This window comes from Mesitornis unicolor, unplaced genomic scaffold (assembly GCF_000695765.1).
Source record: "Mesitornis unicolor isolate BGI_N332 unplaced genomic scaffold, ASM69576v1 scaffold18936, whole genome shotgun sequence".
Classification (NCBI taxonomy): domain Eukaryota; kingdom Metazoa; phylum Chordata; class Aves; order Mesitornithiformes; family Mesitornithidae; genus Mesitornis; species Mesitornis unicolor.
This window is the reverse complement of record NW_010190693.1, coordinates 38,957-51,188: the sequence shown is the minus strand read 5'-3', so window position 1 is coordinate 51,188 and position 12,232 is coordinate 38,957. Positions and strand designations below refer to the sequence as shown.

Sequence of the window (12,232 nt, the reverse complement as noted above, 5' to 3'; positions counted from 1 at the left end):
TTGTTTTTTTGTTTTGGTTTTGTGTGTGGTTTTTTTTTGTTTGTTTTGGGCTTTTTCCACCAGTCCATTCAGGTTGTTCAAGGCAGATCAGAAAATGTAACTTACTAAGAAATCACTATTTTTGGCACCCCAAATCAACTCAACTTCAGGTTATTTATCCACCTGACATATTCAATGACCAATGAATAAACTCGTCAACACCTTTTAATGTGATTTCAACACTGGGCCTGTATTACTGCAGTCTTAAAAAGCAGTCATATCTTTGTCCTGCTTTACGCTACCCCAACAACGCCCACCTTTGTTGTCTTACACAAAAGGTCAAGTATAGAAATAAAAATAGCTGGTATAGAAGTAATTTAATCTTACAGAAAAAATGATATTCTCCTTACTGTTTTAAGTTCCTGACGGAGCTGCTGGTTTAAATTTGTTGATTCTTCTAAACGAGCCTCCAAAGCAGCAATTTTTTCTTCTTTTATTTCAAGAGACTTCTTAAGTGTGGATTCTAATTTTGACTCCAAAAGCTTGTACCTACTGATCAATGACATCACACACAAAAGAGTCTGTATTTCAAAAAATTATGCGAGGTATTTAAATTCTAAAGTGTTCTGAAACAGCAGGCTAATAGCCTCATTCAAAAATGCTTGAATGCTGAGTCTATTCAAAAGTATGAAGACACCTCAGTATAAATATCAAGTCCTGTGTCTAAAACATACAGAAGATGGTAGTAAAACACATTTTAGAATCCTTCTTTCTTTTCAAACATATTAGACATACAAAAAGCCATGTTCAGCCACACCAGTAGGCTGCTGCCTTTATTTGGATCATTAGCGTGCGCATGATGACAGCACTCTTCCTTCTGGCTCCACTCCAGTGAATCCAGTGGGGACCTGAACTAAATTAGAATGTGAAGTATTTGGAGAGCAAGATTCTCATCAATTTCCACTTCCTGCCAGCTCACAAAGAGGAGGCATGAGGGAAGGAGACTGAACACTGTACTTTGCAGGTGCATACTCATTTGATGCATGAATGTGCAAATTGCTCACTCAGCTCAGCTGCTGCTATATTAAGACCCTTACCACTCCTGATGTGTAAAGCTTCCACTATTTTCACCATATTTATAATATTGTATGGTATCTAAAAAACCCAAACCACATATTTAGGAGATAAGTGGTCAAGATATATTGGTTCTACAACAGCATCTCCTGAAAACTGTCAGTGCAGGATATTAAAATGAATTGCTAGCTTTTTTAGAAAATCCTGAAAACCACATTGATGAATCACTTTTAAGCAGTTCAGACACTGTACATGTGCTCAGAATCTGGAAAACATCCCACTTCTCCCCACAGTAGGATAAAGTAAGACAAACCACTAATATTCCCCTTTTAAATCTTGACTGCTGAAGGATCTATCAGTTTAGTGAACGGAATAGATTTCAAGAGACTCCTGAATGAACAACAGCATTAGATCTAGTCAGGAACTGGAGCAGAAGACCAGTGGTAAGAGAATTAATAAGCAGAAAGCTGTCCAGTAGCATCAGGTAGTAAGATGAGAATCCTACATTTTAAGGTATGAGAAGAAATTCTCAGGGACTTAAGAAACAGTAGGCAGTCTACGACTAGTAGAATAGATAGCATTTCATCTTCTTGAGCCATGGCATGTATTCAGCTACAAGTAAGAATTTGTTACTGAAAAGTTACACAAACATGTAGAAAATGGAATTAAAAAGACTAATAGCAGAAACCAATTATCCAGTTTCCTTTTAAACACCTAATAGAGAAAGATGGTACAAATTTTCAAGTATCACTGAGAGTTGGGTATTTCAGATACAGGGTCAAAATCCATAAATCTATCTAAAGTCAACAGCTATTTGAAAGGCAAGAGAAAACGGAAAAATCTTCAAAGTTAACTAATCAAACATGGTCAGCTTGGGCCCCAACAGAAAGACTCTGAAGTGCTATTAAGAACATTCAATAAAAAACACAAGCAGCTCTCTCCAATCAGGGAGAGGAAAAACAAATACAGTTTTTAAATTTCCATCATCAAAATGACAGAGGTAGAATAAAAGTATAACAAGAAGTAATTCTGGCCATAATTAACCTAGCTTTCTGCAGGCGTGATGAAATAATTGCTAATGCCTCACCTACGTCATAACATAAGGAAAGCAATTCAGGTACCTTTTGGATGAAAGAAAAAGTTAAGAATAATGGAAAGGCAGGATAGTGGCAGAGTAAAATTTTACACCAGCCAACATTTCCAATTGGAAAACAAATATTGCCCATTCACAACCCTCCAGCTCTACATGAAGTTTGAGAAGAAGCTTGAAATAGTACCATAGTTCAAATTCCTACACACCTAAAACTATGTGGCCACAAGCCTAGACTCAGAGGTAGGCTTTAGATAATGTAAGCTTTGAGATATAAAGCTTCCTGTGCATCTCCCCACAGATCAGCCTGAACAGGCACATCATACCCAGCCTGATATTCAAATACCTTGTACCATCAAATATTCCACCTGCTTTTGTGGTGCTTCCACATGGGCAGTGCTGAACAATCAAGTTTGCTATGAACACCTTTCTGGATGGGCATTATCTCCTGCTTCAAGGATCTGTTCTTACAACAGTGCAGCTGAGCAGCACCAGATTACAAGAGATCTAATGCCAGCAGAAGACATTTGCCAAGTGCTGGTGAACCAGTACGCAACACTTGCGGCTGCGCCCTGGGCTGTGTTCTTAATATATAACATATATGTAACAAAAGATCTGCAGTGACTCCGCGATAAAGGAACACCCATTAGAAAAGAACTATGGGGACATGGGGGAATGAAAAGAAAATTAACTTAGTTGTGTAATTCCCACACATAGCTAACCTGTAAGCAAAGGAATAAAGAGGTCGTGATAGGTGCCAGAAGTCTGTTAAAGTTCATTTACAGATTATAATTTAATGAAAGCTGATAAAACTCCCCATTCCACATAAATATGCAACTCAAAATTTTCTTCAAAATTATCATTTATAGATTCAATATAACATCATTCTGTCAAATGTGATGGAAACACTAGGATTACATGACCTAGAGTCACAATTCATATAATGTTACAAGCCAACGAACAAGTGAACCCACTACATCTGATCTTTAGAAGTATGAGCACAACAAGTGCCATTATCTGGAAAGTAAAAGTAGAATCATAAATCTTTTCTTGTAGTATAATTTGTAAAAGCAACTTTACAGAACAAAGTTCTCTCCCTTTGTGGGAGCACTCACTCCAACCACTTGGAATCTAGAACACAGTTTACAAAAATGCTGCTCTATCTGGACTTCTTCAATCTAAGCAGTTTAAGCTTCAACTCGGCTCAAGGACTGGCTCTTCTTTGTATGGTATATTCACCTAAAGGCAAACCAGACACACACTATGCACTGTATTCTTGGGCTGCATCACAAGAAGTGTGGCCAGCAGAGCAAGGGAGGTGATTCTGCCTCTCTACTCTGCTCTCATGAGACCCCACCTGGGAGTACTGTGTCCAGTTCTGGGGCCACCAATATAAGAAGGACACTGAGCTGTTGGAGCATGTCCGGAGGAGGACCGTGAAGATGATCAGGGGCTGGAGCACCTCCCCTGCGAGAACCAGCTGAGAGAGTTGGGGCTGTTCAGCCTGAAGAAGAGAAGGCTGAGGGGAGACCTTATAGCAGCCTTATAGCAACCTGAAGGGGGCTTACAAGAAAGCAAGTGATAGGACGAGGAGCAATGGCTTTCAACTAGAACAGGGTAGATTTAGACTGGATATTAGGAAGAAATTCTCTACTGTGAGGGTAGTGAGGCAATGGCACAGGTTGCCCAGGGAAGTTGTGGATGTGTTCAAGGCCAGGCTGGACAGGGCTTTGAGCGACCTGGTCTAGTGGGAGGTATCCCTGTCCACAGCAGGGGGGTTGGACTGGATGATCTCTAAGGTCCCTTCCAACCCAAACCATTCTATGATTCTATGTTACAGAGTAATGCTTAAGCTGAGAAAGGTAGATGACAGACACCAGCAGAAAACAAGAAGCATTAACAGGATGCTGGCACCACCCCAGTAACATAGCACTGGCAATAAGAAAGGGAAACTGAAAAAAAAAAACCAACTTGTTTGGTTTTCTTTAGATATAGAGGGCCCAAAATCATTCTACATGTTCATGACAATCAGTTGTAATATCAGATCATGACAGCAGGTTTGGGTGTTGGGGTTTTTTTTGTGAAGAGCACAACTGAAAAGCATCATGAAAGGAAGACTGGCTAGAAGCTCATTCTAGTCTGCTTTTCTCCTGTCACACATTTTCCCCAAATCTCTGCAGGATAAGACAGAACACAATATACAGTGGAGGAAACAGATGTCAGAGTAGCTGCTGCTTTATAATGGCAGGTGTGGTAGAGTGATAGAGCCAGCATGAAGATTTGGGGATGCTCAAGTGCTGGATACTTCCCAGTCAGTGTAAGTGGGAATGCAAACAGCTTCCTTTGGGTAGGAAGAATTAGAAGGCAACAGCTGTAAGGAAAGAGTGAGACAGTTTAAGGTAACCATTATGTGACAAAAGCATTAAAAAAACCATTTCTATCAGTCAAGCAGTCAAAAAGGGAAAAAACCGCTTTGGGCCTATTATCTTTTACTGCTACTATTCCTCCTGCTAACTAGAACACAAAACTTTTTAATTATACATTACCTGTACCTACTGACACACATCAAGAAATTTCTTAATAACAAAAAGTGGTAACTCACTTTCACAGACAGCTGAATGTAAAAGCACATCAACTACCTTATTCATTTCAAAGAACATGAAGTTTCATTTTGGGTCTATTAATGTGCCTTAAAATCTAAGAGTATGCACAAAAACAGCCTGTAAAACCATTTTATCTTTATGAATTAAAATATCCTAATTTCTACACTGTTCCAGGTAGGCCTTGACATTCTCACCTGTCATCACTGCTCTGTTCATCATGCAAGAGACGCTCCTTGTTTAAGCCTATTTTTTCAAGTTCATGGGCAAGTTTTTCTAGATCATTGTTCATTTGTTGCGTCTTCAATTTTTCATTCACCAAGTCCTTACACAGAAAAAATTACAGTCAGTATTATCATATAAATAATGTAGTCTTAATTCTAAAAGTGTCGAGGCCAGAATCTTTTATCACTACGTGACTTGACTAACAAAATGTTAACTATCCCTTTCAATCACTAGCTTTCAGCTACGTCAGACATTACATTGATAACTATAATACGATTTCATTGCAGTTGTTTACTCCCTCCTTTTCTGTGGAACTTCCCTTTCAAATTTGGTCTTGAACATTAGGATGAAGGGGAAACGTTTCAGCCAAAATAAATACTAAAATGAAGAATGTGAACAGTGTTTGTTTAACAAAAGCTCCATGACAGTGTGCAAGCAACCTTACAGAATTGAATATAATATGGTCATATTATTCCATTCGGTTATTATTATTATATAAATTTTGATTACCTAATAATTTCCCTACTACAACAATTAAAGATGCTAATAATAAACAGGCTAAAGCATGAAAAACACAAAATACAAACTTTTTTCAAAAATACAGATATAATTTCATTACAAACAGACTATCATGGGAATGGTAACTAATTTTTGTTTACCTCTCGTAAAGTCACAAGGGTTTTCTTATCAATGGTAGCTCTTTTCACGAGTTCTTTATTTTCTTTTTCTAGTTCTTTGAGGCGTACACAAGAGTCTTTATATATAACTATTTCTTTAAATAGAGATTTATTTTCCTTTTCCAGATTACTAATTTTTACATTGTTTTCTTCTAAAGTACTATCTTTAATTTCTGCCTGTTGTCGAAGTCTTTTATTTTCTTTTTCTAGCTGTTTCTTATCTTTCTCCAGCTGAGAGGTCTCTTGTTCTAACAACTTATTCTCCTTTTCCAATTGCTCTAGGCGCTTACTAGAGATTTTTAACTCTTCTAAGTTCTTTTGCAGAGTCTGATTTTCAGACTCTAAATCTTGTAATTCACTTTCTAATTGCTGAATCTTCTTATTGCTGTTTTCAAGGGCTTTCTGTAGCCTTTGGTTTTCTGTGTCTAGGCCCTGGTAGCTGACTTCCAAGCGTTCAGTTTTCTTAAATGAGGCTTTCATGAGTTCAAGGCTTTTTTTAAGTTGCTCCTTTTCACTCTCCAGTTCCTTATTTTCTAATTGTAATTGTGCCACTTTAATGTTTGTACACTTCAAGGATTCAATTGTTCTTCTCAATTCCAAATTTTCTTCATCGAGTTGTGAATTCTCCTTTTCCAAGGATTCTAATTGAAAAGTGAGATTTTTTAGGCTATCCAAAGTTTTTTTGAGTTTTCTGTTTTCCACTTCCAGGTCTGAGTTCTCTTGCTCTAGGGCCTCGATCTTCTCACAGGTAATTTTTAAGTTAGTAATTTTTTTCTGTAATAATTCATTTTCCTTCTCCAGATGATGCAGCTCATTCTCAAGTTCTTCTGCTCTCTCCCCTTTCTCTTTATAGTGCTCCAGTTCTTTCCTGACTTGCTTTTTTTCAAATTCAATCTTATTTAACTTACTACTGGTCTCTTTAATAGACTCATGAAGGATTTTATTTTCTTTTTCAATCTCTTTCATTCTTGCTTCAGCACTGATTTGTGAGCGTTGTCGCAGAGAAGCTACAGTTTGATTCAAATGTTCATTTTCTTGTTCTAATAGCTTAATCTAATTTGGGAGGGAAAATGGTAAACTCTGGTGAGCAACAGGCCAACAAGTAATTACTTCCACATATAAACTAAAAGCTACTAATAAGATTACACCATATTTCCCATTTATGTTAAAAAAAAAAAAAGAAATCTTATTCTACTGGTATCTATTAGCAGCATTACAAACATTGCGTATGGACGCAGGTGAGAGTTTGACAACAAAATAAGTGGATCTTCAAATACCTTCCTCTTGGTTATCAGCAGATAACATAAAACCAAGACTAATGAACCACAAACCAAAACAAAACTGTATCTATTTCTTAGTTTTATTTAATTTTCATTTGTGTTTACCCAGATTTAGATTATTTTTCTTAAACTCTCATTTCCAGACATGCTTGTCCACAAAGAACAAAATTGCAGTCCAGCTCTAACCCAAACTTCAGACTGAGGTAGATATGGGAGCTGCAAAAGTGTCTTTATTTCACCTGGCAAAAATAGAGGTGATCTGTGGGATACGAGGGCATCCTGATCAAGTCAATAACATTTTTGGAAGAAACACATCAATGTTACATTAGTTTTTGAGTTACAAAAAACTCCTGGACATGCTGTTCCAAAACAGCTTCCAGAGAAAGTTGTAACTTAATGGTAACATATTCCCAGATCTACTTCAAGGACAAAGGCAGCATTTAAATACTTTTTCAGTTACTCCAAACAATTTGAAATTACTTGGGTATGTAATAACAGACAGCAAAATCCAGAAAACTGGTTAGTTCAATATTTAAGAAAACACAAATAGCACAGCATAAAGGATGTTTCAACAACAAACTGTTTTGGAGAAAGGCAAAAGTCCTAGTTGCAATGAAAAAAAGACTGAGAAAATTATAGACTGTTCTTTCATATTTAAGCCTGAATGTAACTATTAATTACAGGATCTATGGCTCTGTTCCCAGCAATGTCAAACTGTTCTGAAATGATTAATAAGTAACTAATTAACAGGTGTCTAAAACCACAACTTTGTAACACTTCTTTATATAACCTGGTATGTTGCTGAACTTGCATAACTACTTTTCATGAATTCCGCTTCTATAACCCAAACTTTAAAAAAAAAAAAATCATTATCAATGCCTCCGTAATTTTTTATTACATCAGATGAACCTTGTACAATGCCCTCCAATTAGTTTCAGCATAGGATTTGTAAAAGACATGAAAGATGCTGCTAACCCATCACAGCTCCCAGATTTATTATTCTTAAGCAGAGATAGTCCCACTGAAATGTCAGCCCTACTCCAACACGTTTAAAACAACGCATGTATCCCTGATGACTGAATTGGGACTTACAACTTATTCCAGAAAGTTTTAGTCCTCTTTGCCCCTAGAGCACTCCTAAAATACAATGTATAAATCAATTACTGTAATAATAAACACTTCTAAACAAGACAAGCTGGCATATTTTCTTTAAAATTATCCCCACTGTTCTCTTTAAATGAAAGTAAAACTTCAGTGCCAAGCATAATTTTAGGTTGGGTTTCAGGTTTTTTTTCATTTTCTTTTCTAGGTCTGGAATTTCATTTACTGACTAAGTTGGGCCTTTAAAAATTTTCAGGATTTTTGAAATACAATATTCTTTATTCCTAAACATTGTACTTTTAAATTAAACTAAAAAATGTAAATCTCATCAAGAAGTATCAGTGGAATTTATAAAAGGTAACTACAGTTCTAATTCTGAAGGACTTGATTACTAAAGATGGGATCTCCAGAAGATTCTGTAACTCTTGTTTCCTAGTGGCTGCCTTCCACAGGTCCTCTGAATTGCTCTGCAAAGACCTTTAGAAGATGTCAGCACCCATTAGATACAGATCTGTCAGTGATACTCAGTACCCTCACAAATACAGCTCAAATCTTTTTTTACAAAGGCCCTGATGCCAGTTTCGGGCAATCAAAATTAAATTCTGCTATCCACCTACAAAGTAAAGCTTGAACACTTTCTAGTATAGTGAAATATTATGAAGCTGGATATGATGGTTCCTACCCCAGATAAACAAGACTGTGAGAGACAAAGGAGAAACAGAGTCAGCAGCAGAGCAGCAGACCAGCTCTGCTACACCGGTCTTTGTCAGGTCCTTTTGAGGGACAGCCTGCTGTAATTCTCATTAATACTCCAACATTACTTGAAACACTGACCAGCTGTCTGGAACCTGTTCTCCTCCACTGAGAGGTGTTTGGCTTACCTCCGAAGCTCCCAATTTTCTATTCTGGCTGAGCTACACCAACTACAGCAAATGCACGGCTCATGAAAGCCACAGAAGCGTTACAAAACAGTAAAAAGTTCTAAAACTAACAGTAAAGTCTCAGCTAAAAATGAGTCATGCCTCTCACTGGCTGCAGGTCTTAGAGAAGCTATTCTGCTGCAGATACATGCTTTTGGCAAATCTGCTACCTGTACAATCCCCTTATGCCTGCAAAAAACTACAGAAAGAGAACAGTACTGTACAATGCAGCATTAAGACTTTTGATTCTGCTACTCACTTGTCGTTCTGAGTTTTCTCGCAGTGCCTCAAGTGTCTTTTCAAGCTGTGCTTTTTCTTTCATCAAATCTTTACTCAAATTTTGACTGTTCTGAAGACTCTGCTTCTCTTGACTAATTTCATTCTCTAGCTCTTCAAGCTAGGGAAAAAGAAACAAATTTTTTAAAATGACCATAGTATTACCGTTAGCTGGGTTGAAGGTACCCTTATAGAAATGAATAAAGAAGGCTAAAGGAAAGAATAAAATGGAATTTTCTGTTCTCTGAAACAATCCATCTCTTCTAGGAATAAATTTAATTCTGCCAGAATTTTCTCCCTGGCTCAGAAGATTATATCCATAAAGTACTTCTGCATTAAATAAAGGTCAGATTTTATTAGGCTCAGGATATTTTCCCAAGCATCTTTTTCTTTTAAAATTCTATTTTAGTCACATTTATCCTGCTCCTGCAAGTTCCTTTTAGCTTACAAAGGTCAAAAGTTGTTTGATCTTACTTCTTAGTGTCACCACACAGCAAAACTATTTATGACTACAAATAACAAAGTGTGATTTTTCTGTCACTTCTAAGTTATAATTATAGACTTAGAAGCAACACATTGTATTTTTAAACAATCATCTGCTGGAAAGTCTATACGCTACGTGAACTCCATCATCCACATTCCCCAGTCCTAGAGGTGTGCAGGCATAACCACAGGCAGGGGGAATACTTTCAGAAACAAATTATCTGAAATGTATCTTAGACTGCTGCTAAATAATACTATAAAATCTAAAAAAGGTAGCAGAATGGAATTTCTTCCTCCGTGAAGTAATTTGTTGATCAGAAAACACACAAAAACATGGCATCAATTAGGTCGGTACCAGTCATTTACTTCCATCTCTCTTCCTCTCTAATTTAGTTTTTCCTGGTCCCTTGCTCAGCAGACCAATGCATGTTTTTTTACATGGATATTGGTACTTTCACTGATTTTTGCAAAGTAGTAATAACTGGCTGAATCACCCCAGCAGGGATGCAGTCAGACTCTGACTGGGAACAGAATCTATCCAGAGCCTTCCCAGCTGCCATCTGGGCACTGGGAGTGGAGTTCTGGTGGTCACTGTCTCTATATCATATTTTTAAGACTCTATATTAGCTTTTTTTTTTTTTTTTTGAAGAGAAAGTGTGTCCTGATAGAAATAGACTATGTACCCAGGATTCATAACAGACATCTTATTCAACTTCACACTTTCCTGCAGAAGTGATCGCTGATCAAAATATCGTTTTTCGGGGCAAGAGAGAAAAAGGACATGTCACCAGCCATCCAAAGTGGTAAGAACAGTATCAGACAACCACAAGCACCTACCATTGCTTGCTTCTTAAACCTATTACTTGTTTTTGTACCCTCCTAAGCTGTCTTTCTGGTACTGTACAAAAACTCAAAGCAGCACACAGGCTGCTGCAAAAAAATACTGCACTGTTAAGAAGTAACAAAAAACAAGGAAGTATGGAATACAGTAGGGATTTATTTCAATTTCTTTTCTTTAATTATCTCTTACCCACTCTTCTCTAAAAATAGTCTAACACCTAAAATATATGCTGAAGTAAAAGCTATTTCAGAAACTTTAGACATTTGACTCCACAGTAATCAGGCCTCTTTTTTTTCAAATTTTTATTATCTATAAATATCACTAAATTACTCTAGTTGATATACATAATTTGGAAAGTAAAATACTGTAGATCAGCAAAGAAAAATCTGACAAACTCCTCTCATTCACTTGCATATCAATTCCTTGGCCCATCTTGTCTCTTTCTCAGTTATAAATGAGGACACACGATCAAGTTTTCACCTTAGACTTTCAAACAGTCTTCATCTATGTACACGTACTTTCCCCTGCTTAAAAACTACAAAAATTAAAATTATGTTCTCAAGTATCACAAAACACTTTCACTACTCATTAAGTCCCCAGTATGTTAATATTTTTTCCCTCACTGGTATAAGACCTTTTTGAATAAAATGGTCACATTCTTACATCAATAAAAAAAGCTTAACTAGAAAAGAGAAAAATCTATTTGAGATAGTTTTCTTTTTTACCATAAATCTGCAAACACCATAACAATATTGAGATCCTAGTAATGCTTTACCCAAAATAACAGCAATTCATAAAATTACCCTTCAGAAAGAAAACGGCAAGCAACATTAGGCAACTCATACGCAATTCAGACATATGCAGATGATTACCTTTTTGCTAAGTCTTTGGTTTTCTTTTTCCATCTTTAGAATCTTTGAACTACTGCCTTCTACAGAACCCACTGCACTTTGTAGCTCTTCCACTGTCTTCAGCAAACTTTGGTTTTCCATTTCCAACTTCAGTAACCTGCTTGATGTCAGTTCATTTACTTCATGACCAAGTGATTTCTGTGGCACTGTAAGAGAAAAATACCATTAAGAAAACCAACGTTACTTATTGCCTGGATTTCTTGGACTTTCCATTTTTAGATTTAGAGGATTAGAAAAGAGTCCTCCAATGTCTTCTTTGTGAATGGAACTAGTTAGGATTAATAACCCATCCTTCTTACGCAACAGAAAACACTGTAGGTGCATAAAAGGAAATGTTTTACCCATCCTACAGTTCCTAATCACAGTGGAGATTTGATTCCTGCAACTGAAGGTAGATATCTAACTTTACACAAATCCTTGGTATGGCATCCAGTGTATGACCACGCTGATTTCCTAATGCTGTGCAGCCTCTAAGCTTTCACTTTTTCTATCAATTTGCAAGTATTACTATGCTTACCTTCAGAAAGTTCAGTAGTCCTATTCATCTGCTCAAGTTCCCAGCCAAGATGCAATGATTCATCCATACTTTGTTTCTGAGCCATTTCTAGAGTCATATTTTCCTCCATGAGTTCCTCAATCTTCTTTCTGTCCATATCACGCTCCTTAAAAATTATTGCACACACAACTTAAAAAATAAGAAGTCTCAACATGCACAAAAAATTTCAGTATCTAGTATGTCACGCAGAAAGGCAAAGTGCATTCTGACTTGCTAATA

The 12,232-nt window shown here is 36.8% G+C and overlaps 1 protein-coding gene across 2 annotated transcripts in view; it reads right to left on the bottom strand.

Annotated features, from left to right (window-relative positions):
• Positions 1 to 12,232, bottom strand: part of CCDC88A (coiled-coil domain containing 88A) — a 75,566-nt gene that overhangs the window by 25,141 nt on the left and 38,193 nt on the right. For both annotated transcript variants that reach the window (XM_010186484.1, XM_010186485.1), the window contains exons 12-17: positions 11,975 to 12,119; positions 11,419 to 11,603; positions 9,206 to 9,343; positions 5,628 to 6,698; positions 4,941 to 5,068; positions 390 to 528 (exon numbers count right to left, since the gene is read on the bottom strand). In XM_010186484.1, the coding sequence (XP_010184786.1) occupies positions 390 to 528; positions 4,941 to 5,068; positions 5,628 to 6,698; positions 9,206 to 9,343; positions 11,419 to 11,603; positions 11,975 to 12,119 (1,806 nt within the window). The remainder of the gene's footprint in view (positions 1 to 389; positions 529 to 4,940; positions 5,069 to 5,627; positions 6,699 to 9,205; positions 9,344 to 11,418; positions 11,604 to 11,974; positions 12,120 to 12,232) is intronic.